Source organism: Tauraco erythrolophus, chromosome 26 (assembly GCF_009769465.1).
Source record: "Tauraco erythrolophus isolate bTauEry1 chromosome 26, bTauEry1.pri, whole genome shotgun sequence".
Lineage (NCBI taxonomy): Eukaryota > Metazoa > Chordata > Aves > Musophagiformes > Musophagidae > Tauraco > Tauraco erythrolophus.
Window position 1 is genome coordinate 3,061,011 of NC_141490.1, and position 19,888 is coordinate 3,080,898.

At 53.7% G+C, this 19,888-nt stretch overlaps 1 protein-coding gene across 1 annotated transcript; it reads left to right on the plus strand.

Moving 5' to 3' along the window:
* Positions 1 to 453: 453 nt before the first annotated feature.
* On the plus strand, positions 454 to 11,061 carry OAF (out at first homolog). The gene is made up of 4 exons (XM_086627051.1): positions 454 to 891; positions 9,376 to 9,510; positions 10,079 to 10,259; positions 10,787 to 11,061. Exons 1-4 carry the CDS (start codon positions 454 to 456, stop codon positions 11,059 to 11,061), a joined length of 1,029 nt encoding a protein of 342 aa, XP_086483177.1.
* The last annotated feature ends 8,827 nt before the right edge of the window (positions 11,062 to 19,888 follow it).

Consider the following 19,888-nt stretch of genomic DNA (forward strand, 5'->3'; position numbering starts at 1 on the left):
CTTACATCCTCGGGGGCAGGAATACATCCATCTTCCCTCACAACAGACCTGTAACAGCGGCTGTGAGAGCCTGAGCAATCATGTAAATGTCGTTTGATTCACAGCAACCACGCGTTCAGAGGACTCTGCGTGTATTCGTGCAGACGGAGGAGCTGGGCTTTGTTGTTAGCGCTGCCCTCCCTTCTTCCTAACTGTAGATAGCTGTGTATCCCAAGGGGAAAAACAAACACAAGGCCACACAAAGTGCAGGAGAGCCTCGAAGCTGGCTGTCTCCATCCTCCCGGAACGCGCCGGCTGCCTCTGCCGGCCCCGGGGACGCGCCCGCCCGTGCTCCGCGGCCCGGCGCTGGCCCTTTAATGGCGGGGCGGTGCGCTGCCTCCGCGGGGCAGGTCCCTGGGCCTGGGGAAGGAAGTGACGGGCGGGGGGCGAGGGAAGAGCCCGCCGAGGGCTCGAATGAAAAGGGCGAGCGGGCGGCGCGCCGAGCCAGCCCAGCGGGGCCGGGGCCGGGGACGCGGCGGGCCGCCTTCCCACGCCGCCGCTCCGCGCTGCCCGCGCCTGCTCGCCGCTGCGCGCCCCCCCGCCCCATGCCGGCCCTGCCCTGAGCCCGCGGCGGCCGGCCCCGGCTCCGCGCCCCGGCGGGGCGGGCGCGGGGGGATGCGCGGCCCGCGGCGCCGGCTGCCGGCGCTGCCCGCGCTGCTCTGGCTGGCGCTGGCCCCGCTGCCCGGCGCGCCCGGCCCCGCGGCGCGGGCCGAGCTGCGGGTGCGGGTGCGGCTGCCCGGCGGGCAGGTGACGGAGGAGAGCCTGCAGGCCGACAGCGGCTCCGACTGCATCAGCCTGGAGCTGCGCACGGCCGACGGCGCCCTCGTCACGCTCACCGCCGACTTCAGACAGGTACGGATCGGGATCGGGATCGGGATCGGGATCGGGCTCCGGCTCCTGCTCCTGCCCCGGCGGCGCGTCCCAGCGCCGGGCAGCTCCCGCTTGAGCTGCCTGCGCCCGCCGCGCGGGGAGGCATCCCCAGCGAGCCCGGGAAGGTGCCGGGGGGTCCCGGGGACGCGGAGGGGCGTGTCCGCGCTCGCTAGCGGGATGCTCGGCTTTCCCCGAGGGAGACGTGCGCGCTGAAAGCCTGTCCCGCTCCGCGGGCCGCCAGCCCCGAGGAGGGCAGCGGTGGGGCAGTTAGTCCGCAGCATGTTTTGCGGGTCTGGTCTCCCACGGTGATTCCTGGTTGAGCTAGAGGAGATGAAAGACTGCAGCACGGGAACTCTGGCCCTCCGTGCCTCGCAGGTCAGCGTACGGGCTTAGCGAGAGGATCGGGTCAGGACTCTGGCATGTTTTTTTTGTGATACGAGTGCTGGTGACAGCGGTACACAAGGTCCTTCCGGACCTGGGACCGACTCGGAGCCTGGGAAAACCCTGGCAGAGGGTCCAGGAGCCAGAGCTGTTTCTGAGGAACGGAGAGTCCTTTTGCATGCATAGGGAGAAGTCCATCCACCCTCAAGCACTGTTGGGGTCTTTGTTCGATGTCTCTGCAGAGCAGTTCTCACACGTATAGCTCCAAGCCATTTAGGGAGGCTGCCGTCCCCAGTGGTGTTACACTTGTAACCTGGGCTGCCTCTGTGGTGAAAATACATGGTAAAGGTCCCAATGGGATGAGTGGCAAAGCCCAGTTGACCTGACCCCAGCAGCTCTGTTTCTCTTTATTGAGTTGCCAGTAGCATCATTTTGCACAGTGGGCTCAGCAGCAACGGGGCATGGAGCAGGGCCAGGGCAGGAGAATCTCTGTGCAGTGGGGAGGTCTCAGGTTCCCAACTTCTGGATGGCATGTTTATGCTCTGCTGTATCTCTAGGACATCTCTCCACAATGCACGTGGGGTACGTTTAGTTCCTTAGGTAAACTCCTGCTGTCTTTGGGAGCACATGCGTCAGTTTGTGGTGTGGAAAGCATTTGACTGACAGCTGTCTGTGGGACTGAGGACAGCCCTCCTGCAAGGGGAGCCTTTCCTCCCAGCCCAGTGTGTGAGAGGTGGCCGCTCTGCAGGGAGGTGGTACTTGCTGAGCTGAAGCCCGAGATCCCATGCTTCTTAGCAGGAGATGGTAGCTTCTGGGCCAGCGTGGCATTCTTTGGAGCATGCCAAGCCTGGCTGAATGCAGCAAACTTTCTGTTGCACAGGGAAGAGCTGTTTGCTGGCTGTCCAGGTGGCACAGCAGTGTTACCTTGTTCCAACCCTCTGTTCAGACTGTTTGCACAGGTGGACTTTGGTTTACAGCAGGAGGAAGCTCAGACCCATGAGATAGGAAGAGGTTGTGTCCCAACCTGTTGCGAACCTTGGAGCCTTTGCCAGAGATTTTTCTGTCCCAGTATCCTTGCAAGCCTCTTAGATGGCCCTCTTGCATCACCTCTTTCTGAGATGCTAGCAGAAGCCGTGGTGATTTTGGAAGTGATGGCATGCTCCATGTACTCCAGCACACGTGCAGGAAAGCAGTACCACGACTCCTGTTTGAAAAAAAAATAATTGCAAGAAGACATGGCACACCAGGGAAGTTACGGGAGGGAAGAAGAGCTCTTAAGCCTGCAGTTTGCAGGCATGCATACCACAGTGCATGTCCTGGCCAAGGGAAAACCAAGCTCGTTACAGATCCTATAGGTAGGCCCTTTGGGAGTCTGGGATGTGACCTGGGGACTTCTGGTGCCTGAGCTGTTGATTGTTTCAGTATTTTTCGCTTGCTTCAGCCCTTCTTGAGGGGAGCTTGCTCTCAAATCTCACCTACAAACCCAGCAGAGCATGTGTTAGCTCTTTGCTTGCTCTCATCCTTACGATAGTTGAGCTGCTTCTGGGGACAGGTTCTCTGAAGGTGTCTTAACTTCAATATGCTAAATCCTTAGCTCCATACATCCCTTCAGCTCCTTCTGGAAATACACAGGAGATAGTCCCTGGAAGGCTTTGCAAGCATCGGACTTGTAGAAGTCCATTCCTAATCTTCAGTTTTAGAACGGTGGGGTACTGGCACTCTCTGTTTCATGGCTTTGCTGGAAAATAGCTGGAAAAAGCCAGAAGGACATAAAGGATCGAGGAGATGAATTTGTGGTGCAGTGAGTAATGATGTGAGCCGGCAGCTGTCTGGCCAGGCTTCCCCTTCTGACCTGCTCTGGCTGCATGCAGGCATTTCCCTTTTCTGCTCTGGTGCTGCTCTTCTCTCCAACAGTACACAACTTCTCTCCAGAGAGAAGGTCTTGAGGCTCTTAGCCTTAGTAAAAGCAGCTGATGTTGTTGATCTGGCTTTCCCAAGCTAGATTGTGTGGTCATGCTTTGGCCAGGATGCTGGGTTTTTGCACAAATGATTTTTCCACTTCTCTGGCTTAAACTGCAGGGGCTTAGTCCAAAGGCAGGTTGTTGTTTTTTTTTTCCTTTGCTGACAAGGAGTTGCTGCTAGACCAGGGGCTGGAGAAGAAAGGAGTTATAATGAGATCATGGTTTATTGCTCTGCTCTGATGCTGGTGGAAGCTGAGTGGGACTTGAACAGTGGTTGGGTCTTCCACAGAGGTGGGATTTTCATCTCACTTCCACTCCTGCCTCCCCTCCAGAGCTGAACCTGAAGGAGTCATGCCCTCAGAGTGCACCATTTTTTTTTTTATCATTCTCTGATGCAGCACAAACTGGTCAGTGGGAGCCCAAACTGGGACTTGATGTTATCTGGGCAGTGTGGTAGTGAAGGCTATTTCTTTTCTTGCAGTTTGAAAGAACGTGATTAAAATGCTTCTTTTCCTGTGCAGTAGTCAGGCATAAAACGTATTGCAAAAAAGCGTGAGGGGGAATAGCAACCCTGACTGTTGTGTCTAATTTGAATGGCATGATCTTGCTGGTTGTTTAACAGTGGCCTGAGAACAAAGTGGGTGGTTTTATTCCAAGGTCAGCACAAAGATACAGAAGAGTTTCTTTTTCCTTTTGATTGCTGGAAAAGTTGTGTTGGAAACACAAGGGAGAAGACATGGCTAATGGTATTTTAACACTTGCATTGCTATTCCTTTCAGTTTTGTTGTTAATAAAGCTGATGTTATGTGATATTCTGGGGTAGTATTTTCAGAATTTCTTTACAGCAGGGGTCCATCGTGTTAGGTGCTAAATGACCAGGCGATAAGAAAAGCATCTGTCTGAAGATTGCATCTGTGTAATTTGGAAAGCAATCTCTTCTCTGTAGAGATACCAAAAATATAAAAGGAGGGTTATTCAGCACCCTCTGGGAGGGTGGGAGGGGTGGGGTGAACTCATTAAACATGATGATGGTTGCTACCCTGGGGTAGCTAAAAATGCTTTCTCCTGATGGAGCTGATCACGCAGGTGTGGGTAGCTGGCAGCTGTACCGCCGGCAGAGGCAACGCCATAGCCTGCTGAGCTGAGTACGGGGCCGGGGGCTGAACTCCTGCCATACGGCCAGAGCTGCCCTTTGCTCGCTCCACGGCTTTGGGAAAATCACTTGTAAGGTGGGACCCAGTTTCAGAAGTGGCCTCTAACAGTTACTTTTAGGCATCCCACAGGTTGTGGGTGCTGAGCATGAGGATGCTTACCTAGAGGATGTTTTTCTAAGCATCTAAGAGCATTGTGGGAATTTCTGGCTGCTCAGTGCTTGTTAAGAATCGGAGTCAAACCTTATTGCTTCTGAAGACAGGCTTGCTTTTTCCTCTCTCTCAGCACATCCTTAATTCACCTTTATAGATAGCCGAGTATAAGAGGAAATGCACCAAAATGTCTTTGTTCTAGCCATTTCCAGTAGGACAGAGGTTAAAAATTATAATCCCCACCCAGCCAGGATAACTCAGCTGGCTGGGCCCCCAGAGTGGATGCAATAACATGTTCTCTGTGTTGTACAAGCACAACGACTTTCTGGCCAGCTGTAGCTGTTCCCCTGGGGCAGTGCAGGCAGGACCCTGACCACAGCAAAGGCTGCTGACAGGGTAAGGGATTGGGCCTGGGAGTGCTGGTGTTACCCAGTGCCCCGAGCAGCACATCTCCTTTACGTGTACTCCCGGCTCTGAGCAGGCATGCGACAGCAAAGACAAAAATGGGTCCCACAGCAGCACTGATGTCCTTAGGGGAGAGAAATTTGGCAGCAAAGCTGAATGGATCGCGGGGAGAAGGGCATTGAAATAATTTATTTCTGTGGGAACTGGTTTGCTCCACTCAACATGAAGCCGAGACACTGGGCTCAGATCTAGACCACGCAGGCTTGTAAGTCTCTACTGAAAAAACCCTAGAAATGGAGGTTGAATTGTTCTCGCACCCCAGATGACAGTCCCTGGAGGAGATGGCTGAGGACAGTGTGAGGAGGGAAGAAGTTTGATGATTTCGCTGCTCCTCCTTGCAGGCTACTCTTTGCTGGCAGTTCCTTTGGTAGGTGCAGGCAGCCTGGGCTGTTGGGAGCTCGGTGCACCGATTTCCTTTCTGCCTTTAGGAAAGAGGAGCTGCTCTCCCCTTGCTGTGAAAGCCAAGGCTGTGATTACCTGCAGTGCCATGGTTAGAGCATGGCTGCAGGACTGGTTGTTCTCCGTTACACCAAGCGCCTGTCGCCCAAACCTAAACAATAGCTGTAACTGTACCCGCCACACGAGTGCGGGCCAGGGCCAAGGATTCTCAACACCCCCGTGATGAGTTCATCTGGAGAGTCCCCGCATTGCAAAGGCAACGTCCTGCTGGGACTTGTTCCCTTCTGGGAAATTTTGCAGAAACCCAGAATTAAAAGTGCCGTTTGTTGCCTTGGCCAGGTACCCACCTTGGCACTGATTCTCCTGACTGCTGCTGGTGGGAAAGAGGCGAGGTGGCTGGGGAGGGAAAGGCTCTCTGAGTAGGAAAAACTTCAGTGGCTCTTTCCATGGGAGAAGCATAACATAGTTTTGATGTGACAAGCTTTGGTTCTTGCTCCACCTGAGGTTGCGTAGCCAAGGCAGGGAGAGCCAGGAAACTAGGGAAAGCCAAGCAAGGCTTTGAGACAGAGAGAGGAAGCAGGATTGGGGAAAAGAAGAGACTGGCCTCTTGTTCAGGAGAGAGTGGTCGCTGCAGGGTACGTGTCTCCCAGAAATCAGGCCAGCATGCGGCACAGTGTTAGCCTTGCTCTGAGATCCACAGCAAGGGTTGCTTTGGGTTTGCTTGGAGACAGGTAAAGGTGGGATTTCTCTCTTCAGAACAGCACGTGCCATAGGAGCCAGCTCCTTGAACAAAACAGCTTGACTAAAGCCATTCGTTGGCTCACTGGCAGTTTCAGTCCTGGCAAACCTGGACCATTGCTGTCTTCCCAATGTACCTTCTTTGGTATGAAAAAATGTGCTGAAATCCCTGACACCTGGAGTTCAGACAACACCAGAGCCCTCTTCATGCCAGGGTTGCTTCCTTTAGATGCTATGGAGTGAGACAGAGCTGGGAGAGAGATGGGGGCCAGAAGCACTGGGGATGCAGGAAGGAGGAGAAATGACCCCCTTTCTGGGGCCCCAAGCCCAGCATGTAGGGGGTTGCGGGTGTTGAGGGTGGCAACTTGGGGCAGTTGCTCTCACAGGCAGCAGCATCAGCAGGGTGGTGGAAAGACTGACTTAGATAAAGATCTGGCTTTGCTGTTTAATGTACCTGTCCAGGCAGCCAGGCGCAGAGCCTCTCCAGTTCCAGAGCCTCTTCAGTTGGGCTGAAAGGGGCTGTGGCAGGTAGGTGGGGAGCAAAGGGCTGGCTGGTTGTGTGCCTGAGGGCAGGAGCAGGGAGACAGAAGGGAGACCAGCTATGCCTTTCTGAGAAAGGAGAATCTGGGAGTGGAGGAAAGGATGGGTCGTGCAATGGGACACCACCCTGTTGATCTTTACTCTCTTCCCCCTTGCTCTTTCCTCCTGCAGTTCTACCTCCCCCACTGCAAGGCCACCTTTCCTTGCCTTTCTCCTTTCCCTCCTTCCGTCCCCTACTAATGAGCTTTTTCATTGATGATTTTTGCAGGGATCTTTACCAGAGGTTGTGTAGACTCGTCAACCTCTAAATCAGTAAGCACACAGAGATAGGTAGATAAATGCTAGCTGAGCAGTAGCCCTGGGTCACTTGCTTGCTATTGTGATGGGAGCAAGGCTGGAGCTAGAGGTGGTATGACAAGGTGCTTTGGGGGCAATACAGCAGTGGCTGGTGTCCCTGAGCACTCTGAGCCTGTTCCTGGTGTCTGCCTTGGCTTGGAGAGGGGGAGTAGATGCTTGTCTCAAACCTGAGAGCTGTTCATTTCCTCCACTGGTGCATTGTCATGACGCAGATTTGGTCCTTCCTGTCCTGTGTGCTTGGAACTCAGAAACACTTAAACCAAATGCTTAAAACCTTTGTCCGAATTCATCACTGAATCCAGGAACCATTTGTATATGGTGGAAGTGACGCCCTGGGACCTGTGCCCACTCGGGAAGGAGCTTATCTCTGCCTGGACTCTGCAGAGGCAGCTGGGCTCTGGCCTTTGGAAGCAGAGCGAGGAACCTGCAGCTGTGTGGTATCAGTCGGGAGCTCTGGACTGTTTGCTGAGAGCTGTGAATCTCTTGGATGTATCAGCCATGAGGAGGAAAGAGTTGGGTGTCTGAGGGCTAATTCTTAAATAGGCGGATCACAAGGATTAATCAGTTGCACAGCATGTTCTCATTTTACTAAAATTGCCTCCAACCTGGGAAGTACTGCACTGTTTTTCATCTCCTGCCTGTAGAGGTTTTCAGCCCAAGTGCAAAACATGGCTGTCCCTGTTTGCTTTTCCCAGACTGAATGCTGATTGTTCAGAGTGAATTAAAATTAAATCCACAGCTGAAGAATATGCCAAGGTCAGCTACTAGTTTTAGTGTGCTCGCTCTTGGGCCTTGCGCAGTACAGGAGCTCACAGCAGAAGAGCTCAGCTGGAAGGCAGCTGGACTAAACGTAGATGTGAACGTGGGTCATTCCAGTGGTGCCAATGTCTCAGTGGGAATTCTCCTTGTTAAAGCTGTCAAAAAATAATGATTCCACAGTAATTTCACAAGCATTTTTGGTATCTCTTTCTTCCCAAACCTCCTTCATGTCCTGCTCTTGTGGTGAGTTTTCAGTCAACAAATGCACCCAGCAAATCCTTTCTCCTATCCTGGGGAGGGAAATGCATCCCAGATTGCAGCTGTTCTTTCAGCTGTCCAGATGTGCACTGAATTGCATATCCTTTTCTCTTCTGGACATGGAAGAGAAGACAGGGAATAGTGGGCTGTATGAGCTAGTCTGCAAAAAAACTCAATGCGGACACTGCTTAGAGCTTGTAGAAAAGAGAAAGGCTCCGTTCTTCTCAGGGCACAAAGAGGTTTGGAAGAAGCCGAGCTTACGAGCCGTACAACAGGAATAGCTCAGGAGAAGAGGGATGATCTTGGCAGCTTCGTATAGCTTCTGCTTGCTGGTCCCTAGCCACCAATACCTTTCCAGTTTTCCATGGAGGACATTAAGAGCGATGGCTGCAGGTGGGTGCCAAAAAGCAGTAATTGTTCTTCATACTGAGAACGAGGCACGGTTCCAATCTATCTGCTTGGCCCTTGTGGTAGTATGGTCTGACACCAAGACAGGGGATGGCGCATTCCCACAGAGTGTGCAAATGCCCCTGAAGCCAAATGAGTTGATACCTGCAGAGAAATCAGTGTTGATTTATGCCAGAACAGGATATGGGGAGGTTTTGCTATTGAACAACATATTCTGTGAGTATACGTGAAGGTAACTGTGGCTGGTTTCCAAGCTGGTTTTGGAGATGGACAACAATCCGTGTCAGAAGCTCTGTATCTAAAATGCCAGAATTATTGACCCAGTCAGAAAAGAAGGTCAGCTGCAGCTGATCATAATGGGTTCCTTCTGGCTTTAACAATTTGACTTTCATTTCTATTCCGCATGCTGTTGGGTTCAGAAAGGAACAGTTTGTTCTCCAGGATACCGGTCGCTCAGAAGCGAGTACAGGAAGGCAGCAGAGGAAACTTTGGATTGCTTGTCCTAAGTAATACATGGAGATAATAATGGCTATGTGATATTTGTTTAGCAAAACGAAACAAGGCTCCTTGCAGGCTTGCCTCCCTTATTGGCAAAGGAGAGAAACCCCCAGCTGTTGTTTGAGGAAGCCATGGATGTGGGATGCGACCTGGCAGAAACTTGTCCTTGCCACAGTGGAATTGTGAAAACCATTGTTTCTTTACGGACACCAGTTATTATGCTGCAGGCTTTTGGGTGGGATTGAACCTGGGACTACACCCCTGTGCTCAGGCAGGAGTAGTATGAGACTTTTGACTTTGCTATTTTGTCTGGAGCCTTTCTCTTTGACCCTGACTTCTCGGTTCACCCCAGTGATGCCAAAGACCTGTGACTCTCACTCTATTTATCTCTTTGTCAGGAGGTGAAGATCTTCCGTGCCTTAATCCTAGGGGAGCTGGAGAGGGGCCAGAGCCAGTTCCAAGCGCTCTGCTTCGTCACGCGGCTTCACCGCAACGAGATCATCCCTAGTGAGTCTATGGCAAAGCTGCGGCAGGTAAGAGGCAGCCTGCAGCTGGCTTTGGTGCCACCTCTGTTCTCCAGTCCACCCAGGGTTTCTTAGAGCTGTCCTGCCTGGATACCCTTCCCAGGCAGCTGCCCGATTGTTCAGCTGTTAGACCCACCTTTGACCACCCCTCCTGCTTGAGGGACTTGGTATTAAAATAAGTTCATCAATAGTATTGATCCTGTTCTACTAATATGCTAGACGGAGGCATGGTTTAGTTCAGCCTAGTCTATACCAAAGGGTAGGTGGATGGCTAGAGCAATCACCATGAAAATCCCTGCCCCACGTTGCCCAATGAAGTATGTACTGATTAGGGATCATTCATCATGGCAAAACGTTGAGAAACAATCACAGGCAAACCAGGGCAGTGATAAACTCTCATCAGTTTCAGTATCAACAAGAAGTTTTTCAAACGCCTTCCATCCAGATAGGATGCAGGTGCATTTACAGAGGAACATCCATTTGCAGGTTGTCTTGTGCTGGCATAAAATCACGACATGCTATAAGGAATAATTTGTTGCAACCAGGATTCAAGCTTTCATTATTTCATCCTTTGCAGAAAAATCCCAGGACAGTGCGGCAGGCTGAGGAGGTGCGGGGCCTGGAGCATCTCAGCATGGATGTAGCTGTCAACTTCAGCAAGGGGGCCGAGCTGAGCTCACACATCCACAATGTCTGTGCAGAGGCCAAAGAAGCAATTTACACCCGAGAAGAAGATGTCAAGTTTTGGCTGGAGAAAGGTAAGTTTCCTTTGGTTTCATTGGAACTGCTACTACCAGCAAGTTGGCACTGCTGTGATCTCTCCTGCCAGGTTTCTGGTGATCAGCACAGATCGTTTTGGCTTCTTTTTCACTGTCTTTATGGTGGATAAGGCATGTGTATTGCTCGCTTGCATATCACATTGCACTACTCTGTTAGCATAGCTGACTTGTTTTGGTGGTGCTCTCCTAATGAACATAATTAGGAGTCATTTGACATAATGTCAAATGTCTCAAGGTCACTTGTCACCTGGTCCGTCACCTGAAAGAAATATGGTTTTTACACACGTTGTCTATCTTTTGACTTACTTTCTCCGGGGCCCTTCTTCTCCCATGGTTCCTATTCAGACTCGTGTCCAAACAGCCCCCGGAAATGCCCTCTGTCTAACCTCGTTCTCCTCAACTGTCCCAGAAGCTGTGCAGAGAGAGCAACACTTGCTTTGGTGGCTCTCTCCTTTGGCCTTGCCTTTCGGCAGCACGCTGAGTGATGGCTCTGCTTTCTCCCACAGGGGTGGATGGCTCCATGTTCGAGGTCCTGCCGCAGACATCTGATCTCCCTGACCTGCAGCGTTGCAGGCTGTGCACAGACCGCTGGAAACCCTGCATTTGCAGCTACTCACTGAGCATCGAGTGGTACCCGTGCATGCTGAAGTACTGCAAGAGCCGCGATGCTGGGGGCAAGGTTTCTTCTTACAAATGTGGCATCCGCAGCTGCCAGAAGGGCTACACCTTTGATTACTATGTGCCTCAGAAGCAGCTATGTCTCTGGGACGAGGAGACCTAGCAGAGCTGGGCCAGATGTTTTCAAGGGGCAGCTCATCTGCCTTCTGCCACCATTTATGATGCTAAGGGCCTCCTGGAGCTGGCTGCTCCAAAGAAGGAATGCAGTTCACAGTGGTGCCTTGTACCAGGAGAGCTCTGTGAGTGTGCCTTTCCTTCTGGCCCCCTGTAACTCCCTCCCAACCTGACACTGCCTCATACTGTGATAAGTGGGCTCAGCTCACTGCACATTGATGCTTTCCTGCCAGCTGCCAGGAGATCTGGCTTCCTGGAAGAAGCAGGAGATGCAGGTTTCTGGGGTGAAGCACTGGAAGGGGTGTGTTTTGCCCTGTTCTGGAGTTAGCAGAAGTGAAGCGGGGCAGCTCTGATCAGTTATCAGCCTCAAGCATCCTGATGAGTGGTCAGGGCCAGCAGAGAAGTGGTCTTGGTGACTTGGGTTGTCAAATGTCTCTGCCACTGAAGAAGCCCCTTCACTGACTTCACCACCTCCTGGTAACAGAACAGCATTTTCCAATGGGAAAACAGCTGATTTATGGGACCACTTACTCTGAACAAGAAAGGTACGAAGCCTACCCAAAGCAAGAGCCTGCCTGTAGCTTTTACTAGTGTCCAGCTGACTGTTATATCCTTCCTGTGACTAGAAGCTGTAATGGAGGGATATATTCCAGCAATGACTTTTGCCCCTAAAGGGTTGGTAATTAAGGCTCTAATTAATCCCTGTTTAGACTAGTGAAGGCCCAACTTTTTGTGTTGGTCCTGTGACTCTCCCACTAAGAAAGCAAACTCTAGAGACTTGTGACAACCATCATAACATTGTGGTTGTAAGGGGGGAGGATGATCCCAGGTGGGTTCGCACTGTTGTTTCGAAGAAGTCAACATTCTACATCTACGTCCAGTTTCATTTCCTACTGTGCTACAAGAAGCTCTTAGATAATTGTACTGCTTTGCTGTGCCTTGGTTTCCCCTATATGTAAAACAGGGATGACACTGAAGCTGACCTTGGCCCTGGAATATACATGAAGGGCATCGGACAAAAAGCACTGCAGGAGTGCTGCCTGGTTCCTCTGACCTCTTCCGCTCAAGTTAGAAAAAGCAGGGAGGGAAGAGAGACTGTTGGGGTTGTTGTGAACCCCTGTACTTCCTGGTGAAAAGCCTTCACAATGTGCCTTTTTGCCTAAAACACAGGCATTTTTGACAAAAAAAAATAATTGGTCACAATTATTTTTGTATTGATCACATAAAGAGAGAGAAGGGAAAGGTATTTTAATATTGCAACATGAAGTAAAACACACTTGAAATTATTTTTTTTTTTAAGAAAAAACAAATTATTTATCATTTGTAAGGTAAAATAAACTGATTTTTTTAAAGCATCCCTGGCCTAAAAGATTCTCTGTGTGTCATAATCTTTGTGTGATCCAGTTGTTTGGGTTCTTGATTAAGAGTTGTTCTCTTATGGGTAAGTCTCAAGCCTGCACCTAGGACATTGAAGGCCCACGGATGGGGGGAACACCTTGCTGTTCAGCATGACCACAGCACTTATCAACATGGTTCTGCATCTCAAGTATACTGTCCACTCAGCCCCTCAGTAGGGAGACAGCTTTGACTCATCTCAAGTAACTGTGGAAGCTTTGAGCCCCGGCTCCGGTGAAGTAAAAGACCAGCAGCAGAAGCAGGTCCTGGGGTTGGGCAGGCTGCTGCCTGCTCTTCTGTCGGAGCGATGGTGGGATCCCATGAGGGGATATTATGCAGATGTGCAGCTGCACCATGTGGCTAAAGGCTTGTCTGGGTCCAGCAGCCTCAATAAAGTATTCTTTGTTCCTCTGCTGCTATAGCTGAGGGGAGATGAGGGCGGCAGAGTTTTGGGCCAGCTCAGACCTCTTGGCTCAGTGGCTGCTCGAGAGCGCAGTGTGGAGTGCTGATTCCCCCTAGTGTGGTGAACGCAGAGATGGGACAAGGACTTCTGCAACCTCGGCCCTTCTCTGCTTGGGTCACTGGGGCAACTTATCCCTTACTGTGATTTCTGGGGAAGCTGAAATTGCTGCTTTTTCACTTCTGTGGTCAGCATTTACAGGGGTGTGTTCTCTGCCGCCTCAGCTCCTGCTGCAGCAGGACACTGGGACTTTGTCCCTGCTTGCTGGAGTTAAATCGAGCTGTGGGGCGAGGTGGGCTGTGAGCGGAGTGGGAGAGGATTGTAGGGTGACTGTGTGCCTTTCTGTGGGGAGCCCTGCTTAGCCCATTTCCACTGTGACCTCCTGTACAGGGCTGCTGGGAGGGGACATGAGCTTACTCTGGGTGCAGTGGGTGTATCCCAGTAAGCTGTGAGGCTCTGGGGTGCTGGGATCGCAGAGACATCTCGGCCCTTTCCCAGTTCTTTTGACAGCACTGAGCTGAGGTATTCCCAGGCCGCCTCGGGAAAGCAGCATGGTGCACAGCAGTACCAAACCATCGCCTCGGCTCGGTGAGGTGATGGAGGAGCCTTTTACAAGCTGGACCCGTGTTCAGCAGTGCAAGTTGGGGGGTGTTCTGAGCTTCTGTGTGCAGCAGGGCCAGCCCTGTGTCGTGGGAGCTCTGGGCGTCGCAGATAAGTGAAGGACATGAACTCTAAATAACTGCACTGAGGTCAACTTGGTGGCCGTTTCTGGATTTGTGTGTGCTCTGGCAGAGCTGAGCTTGGAGGGGAGCGAGCCACCGGGACATGTCCCTCAGGTGTGCTGCAGTCTGCCGCGCTCGCCAGAGCGTGGGAGGGAGGTGGTGCCTCCGCTGTCACGGAGCTAATGCCACCCACCTGCCCCGAGACTACCGGGGCCTCCCAGGGACAGCTGGAGTTTCTGGAGCAGCTGCCCGAAAGGTCGGCCCGTAGAGCCGGGGGGCTCGGAAATCGCGGGGAGCACCGGCCGCTTGCGCTGTGCGCGGCGGAGCCCCAGCGCCGCTCGGGCCGGAGGCGGGGGGTCCTGCCCGAGGCAGCCCCGACCGGGGCCCGGCGGGCACGACTTGCGGTGCAGATTTCCCGGCCTCCACAAGTGGGTGCTGGCGGAGCACGCCTGGGCTCCGCGGAGGTGAGGGGTGCCCGGGGCAGAGGTTGGTGGCTGAGCCTCCTCGGGCCGGGTCGGGCGGCGGCGGTGGTGCGCAGCGCCGGGTGTGGGGGTGCGTGTGGTCCGTGCCCCAACTCACAGCCATGCTGCTTGGTCCCTGCAAGGGCTCGCTCTCTCCCTAGCCTTGCTAGAGGAGAACCAAGCTGCAGTGCGTTTGCCTTTCCGGAGAAAAATCCTTCTCCTCGATGCACTTAAATACACACTCCAAAAGCAGCTGTTGCAGGTGGAGACAAGAGACCTTCCTGGCACAGAGAGAAGGCCAGGAGCACCAAATCCTACTGTGAGGAAAAAGCAGTGGGAGATTTTGAAACACCTTTCTGGAGTTCGTGCTTTTAGGGCCCGTCCAAAGGCCATACTCCATAAATCAAGAGCTATCTGCAGAGCTTATCTTCCTCCAAGAGGGGAATAAACATTGGCTGCAAGGGCGGAGGAACACATGGCACGCAGTCCTCGAGGATGAGAGCGGATGGATCTGATGCTGTGATCCCTCCCCTCTTTTTTCTCTCTCTGAGTAGCAGAGGTGTTCCAGGCAGCCTGATAAGGAGGGTGTATTCTCTCTTGCCTGCCTGGCACGTCGCTGAAGCCAAGGGTATCCGGGTGAAGGGATTTGCTCCTACAGCTCTCTGGGGAGTATTTCGGCGGAAATACTATTTTTTTCCTGCCGTTCGGCTGACTACAAAATAATACTCAGAAAACCAGGTCCCACCAGCCGCAGAGCGGACTGGCGGCTGGAGGACCCCGGGCTGTAATTTGCAGCGTGTGCGGGGCCAGGAGAGGGCACTGCGGCCCTGCCGATGACCGGGGCGGCATCCCCGGCCGCGGGATGCCCGCGGCTCCGGCCGGCTGGAGGTGCCAGAGGGAAGGACATGCCTCCCTGGGGCTCCGGGACAGGCTGCTTGGCTCTAGAGCAAGGGAAAAGCACCAGGAAGCAGGGAGAAAAGATCGATGTCAAGTGAAACTGCTAACTGGGGTACCAAAGGTGCTCTGATGTGGGGGGAAGGAGAGCTCTCGCGGTCCCAGCCTTTCCAGGCCTTTCTCTTGTTCCCTAGAAGCCCTTCAAGCTGGCTGGAAGCCACCAGCAAATTTATGTTTGACGCAGTAAAGACACCTGATCGCGTCAGTCTTCAAGATGGGGAAAACCCAGACGTGGGGGTCATGCTGAAGACATTAGAAAACAGACCAGCAGCTGCCCAGGAACGCCCCAAGGATCAGGGCTTGAATGACTGGGGCTCTGCCACAGGCTCGGCATCGGTGGCAGGAGTCCAGCCCCTCCAGCAGCTCGAAATGAGCTTTCTGCTGTGTCACCTTTCTGCTTCCTGGAGCAGCGCTAAACGCAGCCCGCAGAAATCTCCCCTCACGCCCTGTCCTGCAAACGTTAGTCTGCCCCAGGAACTTCCCCGCCTCCCTGCTGTTCCCCTTCCATCTCTCTCCCCACTTTCCTCCTCTTTTTCCCTGTTAGAGTTTTATTTAACACATCCGCCCTTTTCTCCCAGTGTGTTCCCTCTCCTGAGGATGTCCTCTCTGACCACACAGGCTGAGGGCAGGCACTCCAGCCCCATAACGTCGGACTGGGTTGGAGGTGAGGCTCGAAGAGCCTGCCCACCCATCTCTTCAGAGAAACCTGTCTTTCCAGGGAGAGAGAGCAGTATGTGGGAAAGCCAAGAACCCTGGAACGTGAATTAGCCAGGGAGAGATGAATGTGTGATAGCTTGTACCTGGCAGCTACCAATTGAGCGTGTTAACACTTTCAGGAGGGGTTTGAGCAGTGCTGGAGCTCAGGTGTTTAACGCAGGCGTCCTGCTACCCCGGGCTGTGGTAGGGATCATCAGGGTACTGCATGGGAGGGACAGGGAGCAACTGCAGTGCCTGGGTCCATCAGGGTGACTGTTGGTCCCTGCCTCAGCACAGAGTGTAGGCTGAGGATCTGGCCTCTGGCAGTTTCCTACCAAAGAAGCCAACATTAGGGGATTATTTTCCCTGGAAGTCGGTTAAATACTGCAGCTTGAAACAACATGGAGGAGGACGAAGAGGCTGTCTGCCACTTCTCTCCTCTTCTTGGGGGACTGATGTTCCGCACAGAGCACAAGTCAGGGAAGGGGAATCTCCATGTGCTGATCTTAGCTCTGCCCTGTGTCTTTAGCCAAGTTAGGTTACCTTTCTGCTCTTACCTTTCCTTTTTGTGCTGATTGTTTCATATGGCATCATTCAGGTTCAGCTCAGACCTAGGGGATGCAAAGGCTCAACTGCGCAGGCTCCTCTCATGGCTCCCTCTGAGTAGACCCCAGGGTTTATCAGAGTGGCCTGAAATGAAGTGGAGGGACTGCTTACTGGACGGGCTGTTCCCACAGCTTGGATGCCTTCCCTTCTGGGTGCTGGTGGTGGCTGCCCAGCCTGGCTCAATGCCTTGGCCTCTCTCACCTGCGCGTTGCAAGGGGCAGAGCCAAAAGCCTACCCACGACAGGACAACTCGGACCTGGGGTTGGCAGTGGAGCCCCCGCAGAGCCCCCCGCTTGCAGCCCAGCAGGCAGGTGCTGTGGGGTGCATCTGCAGCTGAGGGCGGGCGAACCGCCTGCCTTCCTCCCTCCTTCCCACCCCACCCCACGCCCTGGTAGCGCTGCAGGGACTCATCCATTCCCGAGTTACTAATATGCAAATGGCCGCGTTTGCATGGGCCGGGCGCCAGGCTGCTGGGTGTCAGGGCACCCGAGGGAGCCGGAGGTGGGGTGAGGCGTGGCGTGGCGCCGCATGCTCACCTGGCCCTGCATGGCAACAGGCAATGGAGCTCTAGGTCCCTTCGGGAGCGGACCCACGCCTGGTTTGAGAGGCAGCGGGTGGCAGAGGAGGGAGGGCAAACTGGCAGCCCCTGGCAACCTGGGGCTGACGGCAGGAGGCTGGCCGCACCGCGGATTTCCCTCCGCCAGCAGGATGGTGAACCTGGAGTCTGTGCATGCAGGTAAAGAGCACTTGAGGAAGGGTCGGGCTGGAGCTCACCATGGAGCTGAGACCGTGGACTTGGGCAGGATATGGGTTTGCTCTGATTCCTGTGACCTTTTCTCTCTCCTTTCCCTCCTCTTCTCTCCCGCTGGCATCGGCTATCAAAGCCAGTGCCTGGTTAAATGCCCACATTCCCACCTGGGGATGGATGCTGCCCTGATCTGATTTAAGGGGCTGCCAAGCCGTGCCCACAATATGGGCACACTGCTCACACTGCCAGCCCTAATGTAGGTTGGGGAGCAGAGCGCAGAAGTCTCTTGGGTGCCTGGAAAATGGGCATTTAGTGCCTGACCTGTGGGTCTAGTCATTGGGATAAAGCTGGGAGGAGTGAGATGGGATAAATTCACAGAGGGATGTGGCAAGGGTGGAGAGCTGTGTGTGAGAGCGAGATGCGATACGGGTTGGAGGCAGAAAAGTTAATGTCAAAGAGGGAAAAGGAGGGAGAAATGAATGAGGAGGGAGCTGTAGGAGTCTGGACTGAGCGAGGAATGAATGAACAGGGAGACTCAGAAAGAGAGAGTCTTCTCTCTGGACTCCTTCCAGGGGCTCTGACCCAGAGGTACATCTTAGGTAATCTCACATCTTCTCTGAGCAGACCTCCCCTCTGCAATTAGCTGTGGACCAAGAGCAATCACTGCCAAATCCCTTGGAGCTGTGCTGAGCTCCAGCTCTCCTTGACAGAGTTTACCTTGTGCCCTCAGCTCAAGCCCCCATGCTTGAGGGGAAGGGCTGCATCGCTGGGCATGCCAGAGCTGAGGGTGATGCTGGGGTAGGAGTAGAGCAGCGGCGGCAGTGAAGGCCAGACCCTGGCAGCCCCTATGCGGCCGGGGCAGGCAGCAGGGTGTTGGGGGTACGGGAGCCATGCAACCTGCGTCCGGTGCTTTGTGCAGCTGGAGATGCTGTGTGTTGTCCCCAGGTTTGGAGGGGAGGGGGTGGATACATCCATCAGTGTGTCCCAGGCTTGTTCCCTTTGCATACCTATAGGCACTACCTATTGGCACGACCGCAGCGAAGCTTGGGCGTCTGGTGGTCCTGCTGTGCAGGGGAGACCCAGGGGTCCGTGCCAGGTGTTGTAGCCCCTCGACAGGCTCTGCCTGTGTGTGAGCTCACAGGCAGGGCTGCAGGGCAAGGCAGATGCTGCGGCAATGCCATCACCTAGCATGGTGTCAGCCTGCAGCGGGCCGGCAGAGATGGCTGCTCCACGGCTGCGTTGCAACCTCCCCATGGCTCTGGGATGCCAGCAGCCCCTCTGTGGCCAGTTGGCACCCCAGTGAGGAGGCTGGCCCCCTGTGCCAGCCCCGGAGCGGGCAGCTCGGGACCCCCCAGCACTGCACTGCCAGCCGAGAGGAGAGGCTGCAGGAGGCTCGTGGTCTTGGCTCAGCGTGTGAGCCTGACTAGTCTGAGCACCTGCGATGGGTGTGCTTGTGTGTGGTGTCTCTCGGGGACGCATCCCCCGCAGGCTCCTATCCACCCATCTGCTTCGCTTGTGGGCGACTCTTCATGAGAAGATTCCCAAAATCGATACTGTGCCCTCTGTCAAAGCCAGTGGCATCACTCCCAGGGTGGATTTGGCCAGGAGCTGCGCAGAGCTGGGTGCGCGCTGAACTTCCATTCTCCCAAGTCATCCCACCCCGCCATCTGTCAGAAGGGCCCAAGGTCTAAGTAGCGTTTTTGCAGGGTGGAAGACCAGCCCGGGCCTGACCACTTTTGTGTGCCAGAGCCCAGCACTGGTGGGAGGGTGTTTCTTCACCCTTGTGCAAAGGCAGTGCAGCGTGTTCGGCCTCGGAGCCCCCAAAGACAAGGCCTTGCAGTAAGCTGCTGGCAGAAGTGTGCTCAGTTTCTCCCCCGGCCGTGCGTGGAAGACGCAGCATGCAAGGTGAAGGTGGGCTGCTTGGGCTCTGCACAGCCTCCTCCCTGCCAGGAGGGTTTCCCTGCAGCAGCGTGTTCCCTGGCATGTACCACTGCCTCCTCCCCAGGCATTTGGATATTCCACCTTCCTGCAGGCTCCAGAGGGGTTGGGGCACCTAAAGCGCAGAAAATTCCATAGGTAATGGTCTCAGCCAAGCTGAGTGCCCCCCCCATCACTAGCTTTCATTTTTCCTTTTAAAGTCATCAGGCTGGTTTACCCTAATGCCTGTGTCTGAACAACACTAGGAATAAGGGCTTGGGAAAGCTTTATTTGCTGACACCATTTGTTTCAGCAAAAATACAGATGCAGATATATCCCCAGAGAAGTGTCTGCACTGGTATAGTTTCTTTGGTCTGGGTGAACAAGCCAGACTACCCCTACTCCAGGTATGTTTGCTAACTGAGGTATAGCAGCACATTTTTAATATGGCCCAGGCCACAGCGGCGGCTCCTAATAGGTCTGTGGTTAGGAGTTAGGCAGTCCTAAGTTGCATTATTTTTCCCAGAGATTTTTTTTGCTAGCCTGCTTATTCTCTGTATATTGCCGACCCAGCAAAGCTGTATGGTGGAGCCTGCATTTGGTTGGACTCAGTGTCTCAGCCTGTTTCATCTCGAGATATTTTGTCAGATGGGGGCAGAGGGGTTCAAATCCAGATATATCACTCCATCCTGGTTTATAGTGGAAGACTCTTTGGTGTCAATAAAAAGGTGCTGTCTTTATCTTGGCTATGCTTGTATCACTTTAGGAAGTAATTCCTCCATATGTTCTCCAAGGACCCCTTGGAGGATGACTGGTGCTGCACTGCTGTCCATAGGTATACAAAAGCTGGCCAGCCC